A 23,644-nucleotide genomic window follows, 5' to 3' on the forward strand; every position below is an offset into this window, starting at 1 on the left:
ATAATGACTTGTCACCTCTTTGTACTCCACTTATTTCTTCTGAAAATGGGACAACCACTTCTTTTGACCACTGTTAGAAGGACTAAGTTGGGGAATCTTTAGAGCTTTTAGCAGAGAGCCTGGTGCATGGCTAATGCCTTCTGGTGTGACCTGGTTTAGCAGCGTGGCCCTGCTCTGAGGCAGATAAACAGTTGACGTACAATTCCCTGCTACTAGCTACAGCCACCTGGCCCTTCTCCCTGAACCACTGCCGTTCACCAGCTTTCTGCTTCTATGCATTTATTTGCCTATTGTGGATATTTCACTGAACCACAGAGAATCCAATACATCCTGTCCAACATGGTATCATCAAGGCTGTGTGGTTCCTTTTAGAAAATTTGAATGGAAAGGTAATAAATTATTTTGCAGAAAACTTGAACCAACAAAAGGTCCTCCTCATCCTCCTCCCTATTAAACACCCCCAAGCCAGTTTCCTTGTCCTGTTTCTCCAATCGCTTCCCCAACTCCCCAAACTGGAAAGAGGACATGACTGACCCACCCACCCGCACCATCAGGTAGGTCAATGAGTCATGGATTAAAACAACAAAACTGGGGTGTGGAACGCAGCACGTGCCACGTCCAGCCTTCTAGACCTGCAGAACGGATGGGCTGATCTCCAGGGAGGGGGCAGATGCACTGCTAAGGGACAAAAGGAGAAAGTGTGGTGCTCAAAGTCACCTGCAGTGCCACATTTTAACCCCAAGGAGGGGTCTTCATCTGTGCTGCCCGTTATTTTTTTGTCCCTACACAATGCTTGCCACACATTAGACACCAAAGAAGTACATACTGAACACATCAAATGGACGCGGAGTAGACAGTCATTTGACTCCTCTTGATGCCCCCCCCCCCAGGTTTTGACTCCAAATCCTGCTAGACAGAGGGACACAGAAGTAAATCACTTTGTAAAATGTGAGGAACCTGATTTGTATAATTTCTTCTTTAGAGAGTGCTGTTAATGTTTTGCAAGTGAGCAAATGGATAAAAAAGTCGCTTCTGACACATGTTTTGTGTGTGTTTTAGGATCGCTGGATGGTGAGAAGTCACCAAGTGTCCTGTCAGGTAAGAGCAGTGTCTCCATCGTCAGTCCTGCCATGTGTAGCCTCACCAGCTAGATGACCTATGGAGCAGACAAGTCACCAGATTAGATAATGTCCTCTGGGGTCACTGAAGACAACCAGTGTTCTCATGGATACCGTGGCTTTCCTAACACCGGTCCAGTTTCTCAATGACTGCCCTTATTAACACCAGGGATCGTCATTGGAGTCTGTACGGGATGAAGAGGAGAGAAGCATTTAGGACTGCAGGGTCTTGCTGGGTAGCTTTCTGTCAGCCTTCTGACCTTGGCTCAGGTTTCTCTAAAAATCAAGCAGTTTATGAGTCCAGGCGGTGGATTAAGGTGAGACCAAGCTGTGGTCCTTGTCAGTTCCTAGCGGAACCCTTGTGCGATGCATCCTGTGTTTGTCTTAGAGGAGGACCTTCGGGTCTCACGCCCGTTTCCGTATCATTCCAGTTCCACCTGTGGTCGATTCATTGCCCCTTAGTCGAAGGGCGCAGCTCGGCCTCCAAGGTAAGAGAGCATCCCATGATCCACAGCTGGGGATCGTCAGGAGCTCGAGTGGGAGCGGAAGGGTGGCTGCAGGTTGCTGAAGTGGAGGAGAAAACACCACAGGGGGAGGACCCGCCATCCTCCACACCTGGCTATCAGTTGACACCTGAAGCCCCCCACCCCCATCCCCCACCCCCGCCCCAGAGGACTTTGGCACCTGCAACCTTTGTGTAAAGTTCAGAACACACACACACACACACACACACACACACACACACACACACACCACAAACAGATCCCTTCACAACCTCCCTGTGCCATTACCTAGATATGTTCAATGCCTGTTTCATCTGACTGGTTTCCATCCTTACCAAGAAATGAGCCAGCTCAAGGAGAAGCGTCCATCCCCGTCGGCTAGCTTTTCTAGTTCTGAAATGTGCTCTGCATGCTAATGGGAGAGAAAAGTAATCAAAAGTCATCCCTAGCTGTGAAGTGTGTGCGCTACAATGACAATTGGCCTGGCAAGATATGCCCATTGGTGCAGTAGTAGCCCAAAGGGCACGGGATTAACCAACCCCTTTCTTATTAGACTTAAAGCCCACCCACAAGGTGGAAGCCATCAATGCCTAGTACCATTAATAGACAAAATAAGTAAGTAAATAAATAAACAAATAAACACCCATGTAACTGTCTAGGTCACAGGCTCTAGGGAAAAACTACTATTACTACTACAGTATTAATATTATTATATGGTAATAAACTGGCCCCTAAGTTCTTACCTTTATATCTATATGCTAGTGTATCTTCCAATCCTCACCGGAGAAGTTTTCTTTTATAGTAGATAACAATACAGAGACCTCCAACTTGTCAGTGTGCATAGAATAAGAGACTGTGGAGTGCCCAGCTCTAAATGGAACAGCTCTCTCATGCCTCCTCCCCACAAGGTTCCCTGGTCATTGTAGAAGAGGGGATGAAAAGATCATAAGAGCTAGAGGTAGTAGATAACAGCAAAACAGTGTTGGCTTGACATGGCACTGCTATTATACACACGGGCTCAGCAGCTTTGAATGCTTACACAAGACCTGCGTAACACCAATCCAGACACAATCCCAGCACGGATGTGGGAGGGGCTTGTGAAGCTCCATCCCTTTCTGAGCAGCTGCTGGTATCTGGTAACTGTTGGGGGTGTGGGGGCAGAGTCAGTTTTCTTCAGCAATGTGGTAACTGTGAAGTTACCCCATGCTCCAGGGGTGGACCTACAGCCATACACACAGACAGCAATAGCTCTGGCCTTCAAAATACACTCTGTTGAGAATGTGAACAGCAGGGATTTTAAACTGCTTATTTGGAATTTCTATTTCTCTCTCTCTCTCTCTCTCTCTCTCTCTCTCTCTCTCTCTCTCTCTCTCTGTGTGTGTGTGCGTGTGTCTGTGTGTGTGTGTGTACATGCCATGCTATCTGTGTGGAGGACAGAGGAAAGTTTTTAGAAGTCAGTTCTTTCCCTTCACCAGGTGAAGCCCGTGGATTGAGCATCGCTTCTCAGGCTCAGCAGCAAGCGCCTTTACCCACTGAGTCAGCTCATCACTCCACATGTGCTTATTTGAGAGTAAATGACTATTTTTGTTTTCCAGAATTGTTAGATCATAAACAATACCTTTAACGTCTGTCAAGAGATAACCACAGTTGAAAAGTTGTGTGTGTATATGATTTCAGAGTGTCTCAACCACTCAAATACCATGAGGCCATCTTAACCCCCACTCTACCCCTTCATCATAGTGCAGTGTCTTCAAACTTTGTGGTACATCAGAAGCACATGAAGGACCTATAGTAACACACATTGCTGGGTCTTCCCCTCTTGCAGAATACTAGTTGAAGATGTGTTACATTTGTTTATACTGTGGAACATTTGTTTAATAATGCAAAGATGTTCAGCATTCTTTTGTGCTGCATTTGTTTACCTGCGAAGCTGTGTTACTTTGCCTGTCTAAAACACCTGATTGGTCTAGTCAAGGCCTGAGCAGCCAATAGCAAGGCAGGAAAAAGAATAGGCAGGGCTGGCAGGCAGAGAGAATAAATAGGAGGGGAAATCTGGGAAGAGGAAATCTAAGAGTGAGAGGAGGAGGCGGAGGACTCCAGGGGTCTGCCACCCAACTACACAGCAAGGCATGAAGTAAGCAGTAAAGAGAGTTGTATAGGATAAAGACAAAAGCCCAGAGGCAAAAGGTAGATGGGCTAATTTAAGACTAGCTAGCCAAGCTCAGGCCGGGCGTTTATAAGAAAGAATAAGACTCCGTGTGATTTATCTGGGATCTGGGTGTTGGGTCCCCCAAAGAGTATTAAAAACAACCAACAACACTACCCTCTGCGTTTCTCAGTAGGTCGAGGGTACTGTGTAATGATTTGTGTCTTGGTTACTGTTCTATTGCTGCGAAGAAACTCCATGACCAAGACACTCTCATAATAAAAGAGAGCATTTGATTGGGGACCTCCTTACAGTTTTGGAGGGTTTGTCCATGATCTTCATGATGGGAAGCAGACAGGCATGGTGCTAGAGCAACAAATGAAAGTTTTATATCCTGATCCAGAGGCAGCAGACAGAGAGAGCGAGAAGAGGAGAGCAGATGAGAGGAGAAGAGAGGAGAGGGGAGGAGAGTCAGAGATTAGGTCTGGCACAGGATCTTGAAAGCTCAAAGCCCACTCCCCAGTGGCACACTTCTTCCAACAAGGCCACACCTGCTCCAACAAGGTCACACATCCTAATCCTTCTAAGTTCCATTCCCTGGTACTAAGTATTCAAATATATGAACGTATTGGGGGCCATTCTCATTCAAACCACAGTTTGCCTACCTGACAAGTCTAGGATGTTGACAGTGCTGCTCTGGGGGCTATACTTTGAAAATCGCTGTCTTCAAATACAATTTCAAAGGATCGTTTCTCATCCTAACAAATAGAAACAGAAATATCGGCCTCACCATTGTCATCTTCATCACTATCACCATCAAAGTTGTCATCACCATCATCTTCATCATCATCATCACCGTCATCAAAAATGAGTCTCCCCATTAAGTCAGATGATGTGATTGACCTCCCTGTCTCATGATACATGCTTATGGCTATGCATACGCAGTGCCTAACTGACAGCTGGTGTGTCAAATGCTTTCTGAGATGAAGTGACTGGGAGAAAAAGCTAAGAGAGAAAGGCTTAATTTTGGTTTAAAGTTTCAGAAGTGGATGGGCTCCCCTGCTTTGGGACTTGCAGTAAGGGGCAGGTTGTCATGGTGGAAGGACGTAGCAGAGCTCCTATTTCAAGTTTTTGTGACCATAGTGTAAACATTGCTGTAGACCTTCACGTTGATATTCTTTACTCCCAAGGTGCCGACAGTTCACCAGACCACACTCCAGGACTAGATCCCAAACCATACAAACCATCAGGTTGGTCGTTTTGCTTTTCCTCCGGAGCGTGTCCCTTTCAGAAGGGAGAGGAGAGAGATCTTTGCGCTGCGTGGCATTTTAGTTTCTTTTCTGTTGCAGTGATAAAAACATTCTGACCGGAAGCAGTTTTGGGGGAGGGGATTATGTCAAGTTGCAGGTTATGGTCTATCACTGAAGGAAGTCAGGGCAGGATATCCGGATGGATCCTGAAGCAGAAATCAAGGTTCCTTGCTTGATCAGGTTCACGCTTAGGTTGCTTTCTTAGATAGCCTAGGTAGGGCCAGCTTCTCAGAGAGTGCTTCCTTTCACCTTTAGGACTTCAGCACCCCCCCCCTCTTCATTCCACCTATAACTGATTTCCCCTCTCCCTAAATGCATCAGTCCATAAACTGGCCTTCTAATTTCCTGATTTCATGAGAACTCAAGGATAAACTCATAAAACACATGATTTGAAGCTAGTTTTTTTCATGTGAATGAGAACTTACAACATTTGTCTTTCGGGGGCCTGGGTGACCTCACTAGGTGTAATTTCCCCATTCCATCAATTTACTTGCCATTTTCATGATTTCCTGAGAGCAGAGTCATACCCAGTTATGTACATGGAGTACATAGTATGCATCTATCGGTCAATGCGTATCTAGGTTGACTCCATTACCAGCTATTGGGAACTCAGTGGCAGTGCACATGGCCATGCAAGTGACTGTAGCAAGATACATAAAGTTCTCCAAAGAAGAAATTCATGTGGCCAGTAAATGCTTCAAAAAGTAGGCAACACCCTTAGCTACCAGAGAAATGCCAATTAAAACTACTTCAAGATTCCACCTCACCCCAGTCAGAATGGCCATCATCAGAGACACAGAAGGCAACAAACACTGGCATGGGTGTGGTCAAATGGGGGCCCTGGCACACTGTTGGTGGAAGTGTAAACTACTACAGAAACTTTAGAAATCACTCTGGAAATTTAAGGAAAAAAAAGACAGAAATAAAAAAAAAGAAACAAAATTACCATATGATGTAGGTATACCACTTCTATTTTTACTTTTTTTTTTAAAGACAAGGTCTAAGTCTATAGCTCAGACTGGCCTGAAACTCCATGGGAAGACCCCACCTGCTTCAGCCTCCCAAGCACTGAGATTACAGGTGTATAACCGCATCCCAGTCACTACCCTAAGCAACTTCTCTCTTAACTTACCTTTCTGTATGATGTACGGCTACCCACATGGGAAGTTTCTGCCCCTATACCACACCGCTCTCTTTCTTATTCCAAATATCCAAATAGAGTCTGACCCAGGTCAGCTGGGCACTGGTTCTTCTAGAGCCCGTGTGCAATGGATAAGCCTTGCCCTGGGAAAACCACCTTCATGATCATGGTATCTCCCCTGCCAGGTAAGTATTCTAGAGTCTATGTGAACAACTCTTGTCATCCTGACCAGGGAGACTCCATTCCAGGATATGTGACCTACATCCAGTGCTTCCTTAGGTTCCAAGCACAGCAGATTCTAGAAAGGGATCTGGATAAAGAAATGTTTATGTTACCTATTACCATGTAAACCACCCCCAAAACACAGAGGTATGAAAGAACTCCCCTTTTAAACTATTGCTTATGAGTTTGGAAGTTAGCTGGGCGGTACTGCTGTGTTAGGTCAGACTTGCTGCCTGTGGCTTTGGTTTCCTCATGCAAGTGGCTCACTGGAAAGTTGGCTGAAGATGTCGATTCTAGCATTGGCTCCCTTACGTGTCTGGAAGCAATATAGCTGCCACTGAAGTGAATACAATGGCCAGCTCCATGTCCTTCACCATTCGGCATGCTCACCCGAACTTAGTCACATGATGCTCCAGGGGTGCCCAGGGTGTAAGCTACGTCTGCATGCCCTCAAAGTCAAGATGAACCAAAGACCCCAAGCACAATGCCAACAGGGGAGGATAGAAACCTAGCTTCTAGCTAGGAGCATCTCAGGGTCACATTGTAAAGAGAATAAGGAAAGAAACAACAGCTGTTTCTGCAAATGACTCTTCACAGTGAAGCTGTCTGGAAACAGGATGTAGATAAGGAAAAAACCATAGGTCCTATAGAGCAGACACAGTAGGGTAATTGCATAGGCTGCTTTGGGCAGGCAAGGAAAACAAGAAAAGAGACTAGGTTGTAGACAATAGTCATCAGTGGGCTGAGAAGGCACTATTACTCCCTGCCTCCTTTTTCTTCCCTAGGAGACTGGCTCCCTGTGCGGCTGGCAGGCAACCATGGGAGATGTGCGGGCCGTGTAGAACTCTTCTACCAGGGAGTCTGGGGGACTGTGTGTGATGACCTCTGGGATCTGCCAGAAGCAAACATCATCTGCAGGCAACTAGGGTGTGGCTGGGCTATCTCTGCCCTGAGCGAAGCTTACTTTGGGGAAGGTTCCGGGAAGATTCTTCTTGACAATGTGCATTGCAAGGGACATGAGGATCACCTGGAGGAATGCTCCCACATTGGCTGGTTCTCCCACAATTGTGACCACACTGAAGATGCTGGTGTCATCTGTTCAGGTAAAGCCACATGCCCCTTAGAGCCTAGCCTCAGCCTTTCCAAGAGAACACCCTTCACATCTATCTTAGTTACGGGTCTCCGTGCTGTAGCAAAATACTAAAAAAAACAAAAACAAAAACAAACAAAAAAAAACAGAAGGAAGAAAGGGTACGTTTTGACTCACAATTTGGGGACAAAATCTGCAATTGTGGTGGAAGTGTGAATGAGCTTGTCCCATTGCATCTGATGTCACAGACCAGACAGAGGAGTTCTTTATACATGTATCCCTTTTATTCAGCCTGGGACCCCTCACCCAGAAGATTGTAGTCTTCCCTCCTCAGCTAAACCTTTCTGGAAACACCCTTGTAGGCATGTCCATAGGTGTTTCCAAGGCGGTTCCAAATCCAGTTATGCTCACAACGAAGATGAGCTAAGCATTGCATTATGTGTAAAAATAACCACTGAACACGTGCCAGCGGGCCACTCTCTCATGGCGGCTGTTTTCATGTCTCACTTTTGTAGATGCTGACTATGTAGCGGGGACACAACCAGGTAGGGAAGATGATGTTTATGTGTGTGGTTCGCTGAAGGCTTGGGGAAGAGGTTCTGCTGGAAATTGGGTTTGTCTTATTCTCTGAGGCAGTGGAGCAGCAGAGAGACAAGACCTGTAACCACCTGATTGTCCAAGAGGAGAGTAGACAGTACCTTCAAGGTTATCTGGCCCAGCCCCACTACCCTTCACTGCCTCTGCTTTGCATCCTACACACAGGATAATTGATTACTCAGGCTTCTATAGAACACTTTGCTCAGTCAGTTATGAGGTGCATAGAGACAGAGACCAATGGATGGGTAGGACATGGTTGAAATGTGAGATCTGGCCAAGGCACTTCCTTTAAGTAGGGAATGGCTAGGGAGACAAATTCTGTCCCAGTGAGGCAGCTCCCATGTCTATTCCATGTCTCTGTCTTGTTCCTGGTACAGCCTGGCCCCAGAAAGCTTCCATCACTATTGGTGATCCTTCATCCTCCCCGGAGTATCCCATGCCCAGTCTCCCCTTTCTCATCAGACCTTGAGGTCTCCTACTGTCAGGCTCTTAAGATAAGTCTCAGCCAGAGAGTGAATTAGGAATAAAGCTGGGTGTCCCAAGGTCTGGAAAAGTTTTGGTTACATCCTCCACTAGCTGTCAACCTTGCCAAGTGGGAACGATTTGATGCAGAAGGATAATCTGCCATGGATGATGTGAGTTGGGGGTTGATAGAGAGGAGATGTTGGGAGCCTGGAGGAGCCCCTGCATCTTTAAGACCAGACTTAAGAATCTCTTAGCAACACTGAGTCAAAGGAAGGCTGAATGTGTGTATGTGTGTGTGTATGATTGTGCTATTGTATATGTGGGTGCACATGCACATATGTGTTTGTGTGTATGTGTGTGTGTATGTATGAGAGAGAGAGAGAGAGAGAGTGAGAGAGAGAGGAGGGAGGGAGGGAAGGAGGGAGAGGGAGAGGACAATCTCAAGGCACTATCATCTACATATTTGTTTGAGACAAGGACTCTTATTGTCCAAGAGCTCAGTGGTTAGGCTAGGATGGCTGGCCAGTGAGCTTCAGGAACCCAACTGTGTCTACTTCCTTGGCGCTAGGATTGCAAGTGTGTGTCACTAAGCCCAGCTTTTTGTACACAGACTCTGGAGATTAAGCTCAGGGTCCTGGGCTTGACGAGAGTCATCACTCTGGTCCTTGAAGTGATGTGTATTCTTATTCCTACATCCTAGGATTACAATCCCCAGAACCTTGGATTACTGAGACTTTAGGAGCTAGAATTCCATGTCTTTGGTTTTTATTTTAAACCCTTAATTTTACAATGATTATATTTTTATGTGTGGCAAAAGAGTAATACACCAAAGTCTAAGAGAGATCTTGTCAGCTAGAACTGCTTTGAGTATTGTACCATGTGGCTTTACAACGCTCAGGTCATTCCTCTAGGGACGGGTTTAGCAATCTTGGAGGGCCTGAGGCACTGTGCTTGCCAGAGTTCCTCAGTCTTCCCATGCACAGACAGGTGTGCTCTGTCGGCTGTTGGTCCACATGTTCTTTTTTTGTGTGTCTGGCAGAATCCTCATTCGTTGTCATGGATGAAACCATGGTTTCAGGTAAGAACTCAATGTCCTCTTTCTTATGCTCCAGCCTTAAAGATTCTTCAAGGAAACTGTGCCAGAATGCTCCTACCTAGTCTAGGTCACCCCATTGAAATTGTTCTACGTGAAGAATACAAAGAAAAGGCTATTGTACTTAGGGATACGTTTTTATTTCCAGCCACTTAAAGGAGTTCCAAGCAAAGGAAGGTGGCAATTCTTGTGTTCTCCAGCTAGAGCACCATGAGTGAAGGTTAGACATATAGCCATTCATGTAATGACGCTGCCAGTCTGGACCCACAGCCATTATTTCAGAAGGGGCCCGCTGTGAAGAGAGTCCTTGCCTTCTCTGCTTTTACCCTCTGCTTGCACTCCCCTTCACCACACTTTCTTTATCATACACTCTTTTCTAGTTTTGGCTATTGTCCTGGGTTCTAGAACCTCCAGAAGGCATATCATAGACTTAGCACCATTTGTTGATACAAAGCTAAAATGATAACAATGCCTGAAGTGCCTGGCAGGTAGAGCCAGTCACCACATAGCCAGAAAATCTGACAGGATAGCCAGTTGTTTACACTGCCATTAAACTAAGTGTTGGAACAGACATACAGACAACCAGGTGAAAAACACAGATGGGCAGACAGTGGATGCAAAACACTATCACTAACAGATGGGTAGATGACTCCGGCCATGTTTTTCTACTAAAAGTATATGTCTAATTGCATCATTTCAAGAAATGACAGTTGGTGGCTGGCCAGTCGCTTTCATCACCACATGTATGGATGTCCCACACAGGCTCAGTCTGAACTGGAAAAACAAAAGTAATCCTATGGCTAAGGAATAACGAGAGAGAAAGATCTGATTAATGTGTGTCTTCTTAGCAGGGAACTAGAAGTTTCCATAGAGATGAGAACTGTTTCGAACTCAGACACATGTATGCCAATAGCTTAAGTATGGAAAATACTTTAGAGCAGTTTGTAACTTTAATAATCCTAAGACATGCCCATCAAGTGCTGAGCAGCAAAACCTCTTTTTGGAAAAGGCATAAATTATAAAATTAGTAAACTGAACAATGATTACAAAAGGTTCCTTTCTTAGAATTTCATACAATGAGTATAGAAAAGTTGCCTTGTATCCACCCCTACCCTCACCCTTCTAACTCCTCCCTTGATCCCCAAACCCACCTCTCAAATCTATACCATATCCCTATCTGTCTATTGTCTATCTAGTTACTATCTATCTATCTATCTATCTATCTATCTATCTATCTATCTATCTATCTATCTATCTATCTGTCATCTTCCTATCACCCATCTATCTATATATCTACCTATCTGGTCCAGTTAGTGCTGTCCATCTGTGCTGATCAGTTGAGAAGAGCAACCTATCAGGGGCCTCATCAGTAAATAATGATGCTCCCTCAGGAGCCCTTGACTGCCTGCTGCCTTTCAGCTAGGGGTGGGGCCTTGTGAACCTTTCTTACACCTGTGTCGGCAGGTTGACCGGCGTGGTCTTGTACAGTTTTGCTGTCATGCTTCTTTCTTCTTTTAGAAAGGTCTCGCTGTGGTGGTGTTATTACCAAAGCACCTGGAAAAATCAAGAACCCCCCAATGAATGAAATGCATGACAACATAACCTGTGTATGGGAAATCAGGGCGAATCCCTCTGAACGTATAAGGCTGGCGTTCCCATCTCTTGAGTAAGTGATACCTGCGGTGTAAGTATAGTTCATCTTCTAACCGTTCATCCCTACCTTGATTCTCATATTCAAAAGAGTCCTTTATGCATTTTGAGCTTTTTATTTTGAAACAATTATGAACATAGAGGAGACTGCAAAAGTAATTCCTGTGTACTCCTCTGAGGCATCTCCCAGTGGAAGAACATTATCAAAATGAGCAAATTAATATTGCTGTTAATGTTAACTGGACCAAACCCCATACTTAGTTCCCCAGATTTTTCCATGCAGTTACTTGTGTAAGGATGGGGCTGGAATGCTCCACACACTTCAGTCCTGTGAATGGCTGCACAAAACCACGGCTCCATTCCAGGCACATTACATGAAGGAACTACCCATTCACCTTTAATTTTCCCAGATTACCCCATCTCTGTCCCTTAACTGTGATCTGTTTTCAGCTCTACATGTTGTCCTTTCAAGATGTTCTATGGAGGAGTCATATTGCTTACAGTTTGGTAGAGGTTTGGCTTTTTTCACTCAGCGCAGTGCCCCTAACATCCATTCATGTTGCTGTGGTACTTAGGGGCTGATGCTCTTCACTGTGGAAAGGGTTTTGCTAATATGATTGAGCCAGTGTTGGTCAATCCTTTCTCCTCTGAGGAACACCTAGCTTGTTATCAGTCTTCAAAGATTGCAAATAAAACTTCTCGGAACATTCAGGGAAGATTTTTACATCAATGTAAGTTCATTTGTCCAGGACTAATGCCCAAGAATGTGATCACTATATTGCATGGGAAGTACACAGTTAACTTCTTAGTACAGAGAGACTTTCCCAGAAAGACTGTCAGTTCATCTTCCCACCAGCAACACATGTGACCCGGCTTCAGGTTGCCCTAGGTAGCATGTGAGATTTTATACTACCTCTTTGTATGCATGCTTGTACATATTGCTTTCGTTTTGCTGATGTTGAAATGGTTATGAATTATATTGTTTTCACACTTTCATTATATGTATAAAAATATGATTGCTTTCTCTGTGTTTATGAATTTTTCCAAGACACGCAGATTTACTTTTTTGTGTAATATTTCATATACTTTTTGAGAATTCATAAATGTAACAATACATTTTGATCATATTAATACTTCCATGCATTTTTAATTGAAAAGAAATTCACTATCCAGGCTTTGGTTAGGAGAGATGAAGAGAGAGGGACTCACACACATGCATGGACATTTCATGTGTTCTGGCTATCTGGGGAAGGATAGAGCATCTGAGGAAATTTCAGGTTTTAATATTGTAAATACATGAAAATGAAGTCATTCGCGGATTAGCATGATATTTAAATGAACCCCAAGGAAACATCAATTCATTTAGGCTTCTTGAATTGTGCTTAAGTTAAAGATGGTTTGGGATAGATGGGGAGACAGACACAGAAGTTCACAGAGAAAGACAGCATCTGACAAAGCCAGACAGCTCCCACAAAGCCCATGGGGGCAGATCTGTAGCCCACGTCCCTCTAGACAGGCTAGATGTCAAATTTTATCTTTTAGGGACTGGACTGAACTGGATTTGAACCTGGAGTTATATTCAGTTACCAGCCCCATGAACAACCAAACCCTAAAATCCCTCTTTTTAGACCCTTCCTCCCTAGCATCCCATAGTGAAATGGCCTTAATGAGCTAGTGAATAAGACTAAAGTCCCCTGTGGTCACAGCAGCTCCCAATCCTCAACAGGGGGTCCACTAGAGTCAATATTCTTTTTTCCATCAGCCAAAAATCCCATTTCTTTCAGATAGTATTTATTAAAGGAAAAATACAGGATAAAAAGACTGTAGTATGTCTACATGACAGACAGGGTTTGAGCCTGTCCCCAGTATTCTCACCCCGATAATAAAGCAGGGCTCACACAGCATCTCCCCGCTTTCTGATGAGGAGATTAAGAGGCATTCATGATATTTGCTTCCCCAGCCTTGACTGCACCAACGAGTATTTTGAAATCCTGGATGGCCCTCCATCTTCCACGGAGTCCCTGGGGAAACCCTGCAGTGGGTTCCATATGGCCTTCGCCTCCCACTCCAGCTTGATGACCCTTGTGTACTTCCGAGGCATGAACAACATCGGGAAAAATTTCATGGCTTATTATTATTTTGAAGCCAAAGGTAAGCAGATGGCATGGAGTCACAGCTCTGAGTTTTCTGCCGATGTGCCATCATTGGCTCTGTGACCTTGAACAAGCCATTTGACTGATGGTGAATCTGTTGTGAAGCTTCACACAACACAAACAGAGTCCCTAAGAAGTTGTTTCTGATATTACTTTGACTGTCATCCTGGATGGGTGTTTTAGATTGTACAGAGGAAGGGAATATGTTTCCTCTAGGTCATCTATCAGACTCGTACACAACCTATAAGGAATTCAAGATTAATATGCTAGACACAATCAGAAGGTAACTAGAATATACTAATTCAAGGCCAATAAAATAGTGTGTGTACTAGAATGTGCTACATGGGCACATAGATACATATCCAAAAGGGGCATTGGAAAAGACAGGAACGCTATAGGCTGCAGATACCAAGGAGAACATCAGGGGAGATCAATTTTGGATTTGCTTGTGACATTGCATAGCCCATTCAGAGAGAAACAGCAAGAGGACTTGAGAACTGAGATCAGTGCTGTAAATGGTATGCAGTGCATGCTGGGAAGGCAGAAGCTAAGCTGAGGGTCTCTGTTAAAGCACAGTGTACACAAGTTAGCAAGATCACTCAAAACATTTGTGAGCTGACCATTACTAATTATTCATTCACAAGCATTTTAAGCTCCTTGCATGTTAACACAAGCAAACGCATGAATCATCCCTTTTTACACAAGGACAAATTGAGGCCTCAGAGGTTCAGTAATTGATTACCTGGGGTTCTGCACCACTCTCCACCTAGAAATACCAGGCAGGGCTCCTGACTGTTTTGTCTAAGATGATGCTAAGAACACCTCCAGGATCTTTAGTAAGTGTCTGGCTAATTCACTGAGCATATTGGAGACACATACTGTATGACATAGGAGATGATACCAAAGAACGGGTCAAATAAAACTCCATAACTGGCATCAAACAACTGTTGACCGTAGCTTTTTTGCTTTTACAGAGATGACATCGAAGACGCCATATCTGATCAGTGAGTCAACTCTCTTGCTATTACTTCATCATCATCTTTAGTTCATGTTTCTTCCTCTGCCACTACTCCTGGTACTTTTTTTTTCTAAGACAGAGTCTTACTATGTATCCCTGGCTGCTCTGGAACTCACTTAGTAGACTAGGCTGACCTCAAGCTCACAGAGATCTGCCTGCCTCTGCCTCCTGAGCACACCACCATGTCCAGCGTTTCTGATGGTTTTACTGTCAGCCTTTGCTCTCATGTTCCTATTTTCTAATTCCTAGAACAAGTGTACTACAACAGAGAGATTTTTGTCTGCAGGCTTTCTGCATAAATCTAAAGCCTGGTCACACTATGTTACATGTAATCAACCATCAGGTCACTTTAGGCTGGTAGTTGTCTATTTGATTTTCTAATTCCTTGTATTTAGACAAAGATAATAAGATATAATTAATTAGATACTCCACATCTAGAAGTTAACACAGCAAAAACACATCAGTTACCTTTCTTGTTGGTGTGCTACGATCCCTGACAAAAGCCACTTAAGGAAGGAAGGTCCATTTTGTCTCACAGTTCGAGGTACATACAGTCCATCATGGCTGGGAAGGCATGGCTGAGAGAGTGGCTCTAGCTGTAGTAACTGGGCCCACACTGCATCCACAATCAGGAAGCAGAGAGATGTGGCTACAGGAGATTGGCACACTGTCCCCTTTTCATTCAGTCTTGGACCACGCCCTATAAAAGGCCTACATCTAGAGGGTATCTTCCCAGTTGAGGTAAAGCTCTATGTGGATGACCTCACAGATACTCCCAGAAGCTAGTCTCCTGGAAATGATAAAAATCAGGAGCAAAAATTAATAAAATTAGAAACAAAGAAAACAAAACAAAGAAGCAGCGAATCTAAGAACTGGTTCTTTAAGAACCAGACTCAACTAACAGCAGACCCAAAGAAAGGAGTTTATCCAAATTAATAGAATCAGAAATGAACACTGAACCATTATGGCATACCTCAATGAAACTCAGAATAAGAGAATACTTTGTAAAAATCTACTAAGATAAAAAACTTAGATGAAAACTCCATTAAGATAAATTTATAAAAGGAAAGATTTCTATATTCTTCCAAATCACTAAAGTTAAATCAAGAAGAGATCACTAACCTGCAAAGGCCCATAAGAAATAAGGAAATTGGAACAGTAATAAAAAAAAGGCCTCAAAAAAGTTTCCAGATTCCCAGAGAGATTCTACAAAACTGTGTAAGGAGATCTATATTATTCAGTAAACTAGGAACAGAAGGATCACCCCCAGAAATCCTTCTATGAAGTCAGTGTGGTGGCTATTATTTTTCTTTTGGCTCTTTGGGGGGATGCCACTTAGTTCCCTAATAAATATATACACGGAGACTTATTACTTATAAATTCCCAGCCTTAGCCTGGCTTGTTTCTAGCCCAGTTTTCTTAAATTATCCCATCTACCTTTTCTGCCTCTGTGCTTTTACCTTTCTCAAATTCTGTATACTTTTCGTTACTTCATACTTCATTTCTCCCCTAATTTCTCCTCTTTTTTTATTCTCTCTGCCTGACATCCCCGCCCATCCATTTTTGGACAGGCAAAGTAACACAACTTCGCAGAGTTAAACAAATGTAACATAAAAGAATACAACACATCCTTGCATAATTAAACAAATGTTCCACATCATAAACAAATGTAACACACTTTAAAATAATATTCCACAACATTAGTGTTACTCTAATAACAAAACCAGGAAAGAGCAGAGCAAAAAAGAAAACTACAGGCCAGTATCCCCAGTGAATGTAGATGTAAAGATCCTCAATTAAATACTAGCAAACCAAATAGGGCACATGTCTGAAGGGTCATCCACCGTGATAAAGTTGGTTTTGCTCTAGAGGTACAGGATGGTTCAGGACATGTAAGTCAGTTGTAAAAGTAATCATATAAATGGACTTAGAAACAACATTTACATGACCTTCTCTTAATAGATTCAGGAAAGACATTTGACACAATTTAGCATGCCCTTGTGATAAAAGTCCCAGAGGCAGTAAGACTGAAAGGAGCCTACCTCATCCTAATAAAGACTATAGATGACAAACTCACAGCCAAATCATCCTAAATGGAGAAAGTCTTAAAGCAATTTCATTAAAATCGGAATGAGAAAGGGGTGTCCACTATCCCCCATTTCTTGAAGCACTAGCTCAAGCAATATGACAAGAAAAGGGAATTATAGTGATACAAATTGGAAAAAAGAGGTCAGTTATCCCTATTTGCAGATGACATCAAACATGAAATCCCAAACATGCCAAAAGAAAAAACTTCTAGAAGTGATCAAGAATTTTAGTGAAGTGACACATACAAAATCAACTTATGGAAACCAGATATATACTTTCTACATACCAATAACAAACATAATGACAGAGAGATCATGGAAATACCTCCATTCATATAAGTTTCTAAAAAATAAAATATTTAGAAATAAAGCTAACTGAGAAGGTAGAAATATCTTCATAAGGAAAATGAAGTTGAAATTAAGACTAGCCATCACAGAAGAAAGTAAAGGTGGGGGTTCCTCCCAGAAAGACATGGTCTATGGATGTCTGCATTTTAGCACAAATTATGTAGTCATGTTTTTGGTGAGGAGGCAGAGGGGTATGTCATGTCAGCTGGCTTTCTTATTTCTGAACAACATAAGATCGCTGTGAATAGAGGACCTGACTTAGGACATTCCTTATTACATAAGCGACAATGTGAAAGAATCAGTGTGGATCTGGGTATTTAATGAAGACTGATCTGAGGATCTGCCTTTGGCTTCCTAAATCCTCCCTTCAAGATCTCATCTTGTCTTCACAGCCATCCCCACGGCAGCTTCCAAGACGGTAACGGAAAGACCAAGTAAGTCCCAGAATGTGCCCATCTGAGTACCAAACGTCCTTTTGTCTCAGCACCCATGTCTGTACCTGCTTCATACATGGCTACTACGTTGAGCTACACACAGTTCATGTGTTTGCAAATGGACCAATTGACTTGACCCTAGGATGTAAGCCCACTCCAAACCCCTAGACTATTCTGATTCTCACATTCTGAAACAGCAGGTTGTTTTGTTGTTGTTATTGTTGTTTGGTTTTGCTTTTGTGCCCTTCAGAACTCTCAAATCCTGCACAGCCTACCAATACTTCCAGTGGGAGTCTCTCACTTCTTCCCAAGCCTGACCCAGGTACAGTTCAGCTTACCTCCCATACAAACCACTGACTGACTTTTCTAACATAGGCAAAAGCTCAGAGCCATCCCATAGGCCATGAACTAGAACAACAGAAAAAAAAGGGCACTTCTGAAGTAGGGTGCAGGGGTAGGAGGTGGTCTTGAATAATTGAATTTTTTATATTCAGTTCTTTCACAGATAAGGTTGGCGTGCAACACCCTGCTGCATAACCTTGAGCTACCATAAAAGTGACTCTTGAAAGCATCTCACAAAAATCACCAACTTTTGCACAAGTCTCATATTTTTCTGTATTTAGCTCAAACAGTTTGGTGCATGCTTCTCACATAGCAGACAGCAATTAGTGGATGTTGTCTGAGTCAGATGCTATTGACAGTCTTTGTGTTTATCACACCCCAGCTAGGGTTGACTCTAGTAGGTTTTCTTTATCTAATAGTGTATAGGAGAGGGTAGCTCAACCATCTCATGAAAGGTGTCATGCTCCCAGATGACAGCAGTTACCAGGTCTCTGTCTGCAGGGGACTGGCCAGAGCTGCGGCTGGTGGGTGGCTCCAATCGGTGCTCAGGGCGTGTGGAGATCCTCTACCAGGGAGTCTGGGGCACTGTGTGTGATGACCTGTGGGACCTGAATGAAGCTGAGGTCGTCTGCAGACAGCTGGGGTGCGGAAAGGGTGTGTCTGCCCTTGGCAAGGCCTACTTTGGCCCTGGTTCAGGAGCTATCTTCCTAGACAACTTCCAGTGCGCTGGGGTGGAGCACTTCCTGGGCCAGTGTGCCCATTCGGACTGGAGAGACCACAACTGTGGCCACCATGAGGATGCTGGTGTCATCTGCTCAGGTGGGCTCTCTAATTTTATTCTCAGGTAGTAATCATGAGCAGAGTGTGCTTTGCTGAAACATCCAGAGACTGTGTCTGAATACAGGAAGGGCTTGGGAGTTGAAGTAATAGTGTTTATTAAAGCAGGCAGCCAGCTGCCAGGAGGCCAGGGCAGCATGGGGCTGGCTCTCAGAGCCGCAGTGAACTTCCAGACTGCATCTGTGCAACGTCTAAGTTTTCAGAGCCCCGTTCTCTTCACTTAGGGAACTAGGGGACTGACTGCTCTCTGCCAGCAAAGATGTTTTTGACAAAGCTCTGGCTTAGTACCATCATTCTCCTTAGTCGGAAATTCTGTGTGTGTGTCTGTGTGCACATGTGTATGTGTGTATGCTCATGCGCATGTGTTTGTGTATGTGTGCATGCATGCATGTGTGTGTGTTTGACTAATTATAATTGCTTGTGGCATTTTTTAAATGCCCTGATTTACACATGTACCAACACATAACTATGAGTAAATAGGTTCCCTCTGGAATGTCTACTGAGGGTCCTGTCTGACGACATGCTGCCTTTAAGCAAACAGCGGCAATCCCAGAGGTGACTTGAAAGAATTAGTCGCTGTCATCAGAATTAGCGTGCAGTTCACAGAGCTGCCCATGTGGGAATAGTATATTATACTAATGTCTATGTTCCACCAGTGAATACTCAGGCTCCTAGAAGCAGACATGCTTCAGACCTCAGCCTTTCACATCTGTCATCTTCTCGAGTTGCTTTAACAAACTAACACCCCACAGAGACGTGTATTGCAGACCTATTGATAAATTTGGTTATTCTGGCACCATGTTCTTTAAAGAGATGAACAATAGATTAATAAATTTGTATAAGAGTCTACGTAAGCTTCCTCTTCTGTTATGGAAGCCTGGAGTTCCTACAAATGCCAACCTATTTGTTTTTCTTACAGATGCTGACAAACCTCTGTTGAACATTCCAGGTCAGTGGTGCCTTTAATGGGGACAGTTAAATATCAGCTGCCCTTGACTTTATCCTTGAGTTGTTTGACCTTTCACCTCTGAGTTCATTGTTTTTCAAACTACAAAAACTGTTACAGAATGCAACTAGGAATTTTTTGTTTTTTATTCTTTTTTTTTTTTTGATTTTTCGAGACAGGGTTTCTCTGAAGCTTTTTGGTTCCTGTCCTGGAACTAGCTCTTGTAGACCAGGCTGGCCTCGAACTCACAGAGATCTGCCTGCCTCTGCCTCCTGCGTGCTGGGATTAAAGGCGTGCTCCACTACCGCCCGGCTGATTTTTATTCTTTATTGTTTTTACTGATCTATACATTTTTCTCCACTCCCTTCCCTTTCTCCCTTCTCCCCTTCCACCCTCTCCCATGACCCCCATGCTTCCAATTTACTCAGGAGATCTTTTTTTCTTCAACTTCCTGTGTAGATCCGTGTACATCTCTATCAGGATCCTCTTTGTTGTTTAGTTTCTCTGGAGTTGTGGCCTGTAAGCTAGTTTTTTTTTCCGCTTATGTCTAAAAGTCAATTATGAGTAAATACACATATTATATTTGTCTTTCTGGGTCTGTGGTACCTCACTCAATATGATTTTTTCTTGATCCATCCATTTGCCTGAAAATTTCAAGATGTCATTATAAATTTAAAGATGTGGTACTCCATTGTGTAAATGTACTACATTTTCCTTATCCATTCTTCAGTTGAAGGGCACCTAGGTTGTTTTTTGGTAATGAGTATTACAAACAATGCTGCTATGAACAAAGTAGAGCAAATGTCCTTGTGATATGGTTGATTATCTTTTGGGTATATACCCAAAAATGGTATTGCTGAGTCTTGAAGTAGATTGTTTCCTAATATTCTGAGAAATCGCCATACTGATTTCTAAAGTGGCTGTATAAGTTTACACTCCCACCAGCAATGGAGGAGTGTTCCCCTTACCCCACATCCTCTCCAGCATAAACTGTCATCAGTGGTTTTGATCTTGGCCATTCTTACAGATGTGAGATGGAATCTCAGAATTGTTTTGATTTGCATTTCTCTGATGACTAAGGATATTGAGCATTTTCTTAGCATCTTTCAGCCATTTTATATTGCTCTGTTGAGAATTCTCTGTTTAGTCTCTACCCCATTTTTTTTTTACTGGATTATTTGTTCTTTTGATGATCAATTTCTTGAGTTCTTTGTATATTTTGGAGATCAGTCCTCTGTCTGATGTGGGGTTGGTGGAGGTCTGTAAGCTGCCGTTTTGTCTTGTTAACTATGCCCTTTGCTTTACAGAAGGATCTCAGTTCCAGGAGGTCCCACTTATTGATTCTCTCACTGTTTGTGCTGCTGGGGTTATATTTAGGAAGTGGTCTCCTGTGACATTGCATTCAAGTGTACTTACCACTTTCTCTTCTATGAGGTCCAATGTTGTTGGTTTTATGTTGAGGTTTTTGGTCCATTTGGACTTGAGTTTTGTGCATGATAATAGATCTGGATCTGTTTTCATTCTTCTATGTGTTGATATCAAGTTATGCCAGCACCATTTTTGACTATGCTTTTTTTTCATTTTATATATTTAGATTCTTTGCCAAAAATCAGGTGTTTGTAGGTGTGTGGATTGATATCTGGGTCTTCGATTCTATTCCATTGGTCCTCCTGTCTGTTTTTATGGCAATACCAGACTGTTTTTGTTACTGTAGTTCTATAGTAAGAGTTTGAATTCAGGGATTGTAATGCCTCCAGAAGTTCTTTTGTTGTACAGTATTGTTTTGGCTCTTCTGGGTTTTTTGTCTTTCCATATGAAGTTGAGTATTGTTCTTTCGAGGTCTGTAAAGAATTTTGCTGGGCATTGAATTGAATCTGTAGATTGCTTTTGATAAGTTTGCCATTTTTACTATGTTAATTCTGCCTAGCTAAGAACATGGGAGATCTTTACATTTTTTGGTGTCTTCTTTGATTTCTTTCTTTAAAGATTTAAAGTTCTTGTCATACAAGTCTTCCACTTGTTTGGTTAGAGTTACTCCGGGATATTTTATGCTATTTGGGGATATTGTGAAGGGTGTTGATTCTTTGATTTCTTTCTCAGCCCTTTTATCATCTGTGTACAGAAGGGCTACTGATTTTTTTGAGTTACTCTTGTTTCCTGCTACATTACTGGAGGTATTTATGAGTTGTAGGAGTTAACTGACAGAATTTTGGGGGCCACTTAAGTATACTATCATATCATTGGCAAACAGTGAGAGTTTGACTTTTTTTTCTTATTAATATCCCTTTTTTGTTGTCTTACTGCTCTAGCTAGAACTTCAAGTACTACATTGAGTAGATATGGAGAGAGTGGACAACCGTGTTTTGTTCCTGATTCCAGTGGGATCACTTTGAGTTTCTCTTCATTTAGTTTGATGTTGGTTGTTGGCTTGCTGTATGTTGCCTTTATTATGTTTAGGTATGTTCCTTGTATCATTGCTCTGTCTGAGACTTTTATTGAAGAGGTGTTGAATTTTGTCAAAGGATTTTTCAGTATCTAATGAGATGTGTGTCTTTTTTCTTTCAGTTCGTTTATATGGTGGATTACATTGACAGATTTTCATATGTTATATGATATTTTCATCTCTGGGATGAAGCCTAATTGATCGTGGTGGATGATTTTTCTGATCTGTTGTATGTGTATGTATGTGTGTTCATATGTGTATCCATCACTTTATGTTTTTGCATACCCTTTGCAAAAACATTCACTCACATATCACATGACAAATGGGCTACATATTTGCCCATTTTCATCACTGTCATAGCTCCAGGAGAAAAGATACATGCAGAAGTGACATAGTTCTTTAGGGCTTCTTGCCTGTGCTCTTCTCTCTGGTCCAAAATATTTTCCTTGGATCTTCCACTAATGTTTTTATGTTCTTTCCCATAATCTTCCTCTCTGTCATTTCCTCTAATATCCTGTCTTCTTCTTTGTTGTATTATCATAGTATAGAATAATGCATTATACTGATGTATATATGTTACTAGCGAGTAGACCGAGGCTCCCTGAGGGTCTATGTCTGTACCATCAATGGATAATATGGGAAACATAATACTCTGTTGAAACAAAATTTGCTGCCACCCCCACAAACTGCAACTCAGACACCAAAGGTAAACATAAGGATCCATGCCTGAGACCCCATCCTAACCATCCTCTAAAGCTGGTACTGTTGGACTCCAGGTGAGGGCATGGGGGTGGAGACTCACACCACATCTCTGTCTACAGGAGACTGGCCAGAACTTCGCCTGGTGGGTGGCTCCAGCCGGTGCTCAGGACGAGTGGAGGTCCTTCACCAGGGAGTCTGGGGCACTGTGTGTGATGACTTGTGGGGTTCAAATGAAGCTGAGGTTGTGTGCCGCCAGCTAGAGTGTGGTCAGGCTATTTCTAGTCTCGGTGAGGCCTATTTTGGCCCAGGCTCAGGAGACATCTTCCTGGACAACCTTCAGTGTTCTGGGATGGAGCATTACCTTGGCCAGTGTCCACATTCAGGATGGTCAGAACATAACTGTGGCCACCATGAAGATGCTGGTGTTATTTGCTCAGGTATTCATCTTATTCCTGTGCATCTGAAGACATTTTGAAACTATCTTTGCTGGGTGGCATTTTCCATCCATTCCTTTGATTCTTTAAGCACCCCTTCAGGTCTAGGCCCTGGGTCAGACACCTATCTGGTCATGAGTGGCACATGATGGCATTTAAGAAGTCCATGATATCTACAGGCATCTCGCTGGGGCATCACAGTAAAATTTTCTGGGCACCTCTCCCAAGAAACTATCGCTGAGTAGATTTGGAAAGGAGCTTGGGAGTCTGTGCTTTAACAAGAGTCCCAGGAACTCTGCATAAGAGTACCAAAAATAACCTAACCCTGCCCACCATGAAACATAGCTGTCCCAATGCCTGTGCTAAGTTCTCTAAGCAAAGGACTTCCCTTGATGAGAATGCCTGATTGATATTTGTTTTATTTTGGTTTGGTTTGGTTTTTCAGTACAGGGTTTCTCTGTAGTTTTGGAGCCTGTCCTGGAACTAGCTCTTGTAGACCAGGCTAGCCTCGAACTCACAGAGATCCGCCTGCCTCTGCCTCTCAAGTGCTGGAAATAAAGGCATG

General features: G+C 43.1%; 1 protein-coding gene and 1 pseudogene across 1 annotated transcript in view; one reads left to right on the top strand and one right to left on the bottom strand.

Moving 5' to 3' along the window:
* The window catches only part of LOC101989755 (putative DMBT1-like protein), a 61,365-nt gene that overhangs the window by 28,110 nt on the left and 9,611 nt on the right, over positions 1-23,644 (top strand). Inside the window, exons 5-14 of the mRNA XM_013347759.1 lie at positions 1,550-1,606; positions 4,958-5,017; positions 7,226-7,543; positions 9,632-9,670; positions 11,204-11,351; positions 13,296-13,486; positions 14,463-14,492; positions 17,334-17,375; positions 18,219-18,536; positions 22,765-23,082. Of these exons, the coding sequence (XP_013203213.1) occupies positions 1,550-1,606; positions 4,958-5,017; positions 7,226-7,543; positions 9,632-9,670; positions 11,204-11,351; positions 13,296-13,486; positions 14,463-14,492; positions 17,334-17,375; positions 18,219-18,536; positions 22,765-23,082 (1,521 nt within the window). The remainder of the gene's footprint in view (positions 1-1,549; positions 1,607-4,957; positions 5,018-7,225; positions 7,544-9,631; positions 9,671-11,203; positions 11,352-13,295; positions 13,487-14,462; positions 14,493-17,333; positions 17,376-18,218; positions 18,537-22,764; positions 23,083-23,644) is intronic.
* LOC113456582 lies at positions 6,287-6,411 on the bottom strand (annotated as a pseudogene).

Source organism: Microtus ochrogaster, chromosome 8, assembly GCF_000317375.1.
Source record: "Microtus ochrogaster isolate Prairie Vole_2 chromosome 8, MicOch1.0, whole genome shotgun sequence".
Lineage (NCBI taxonomy): Eukaryota > Metazoa > Chordata > Mammalia > Rodentia > Cricetidae > Microtus > Microtus ochrogaster.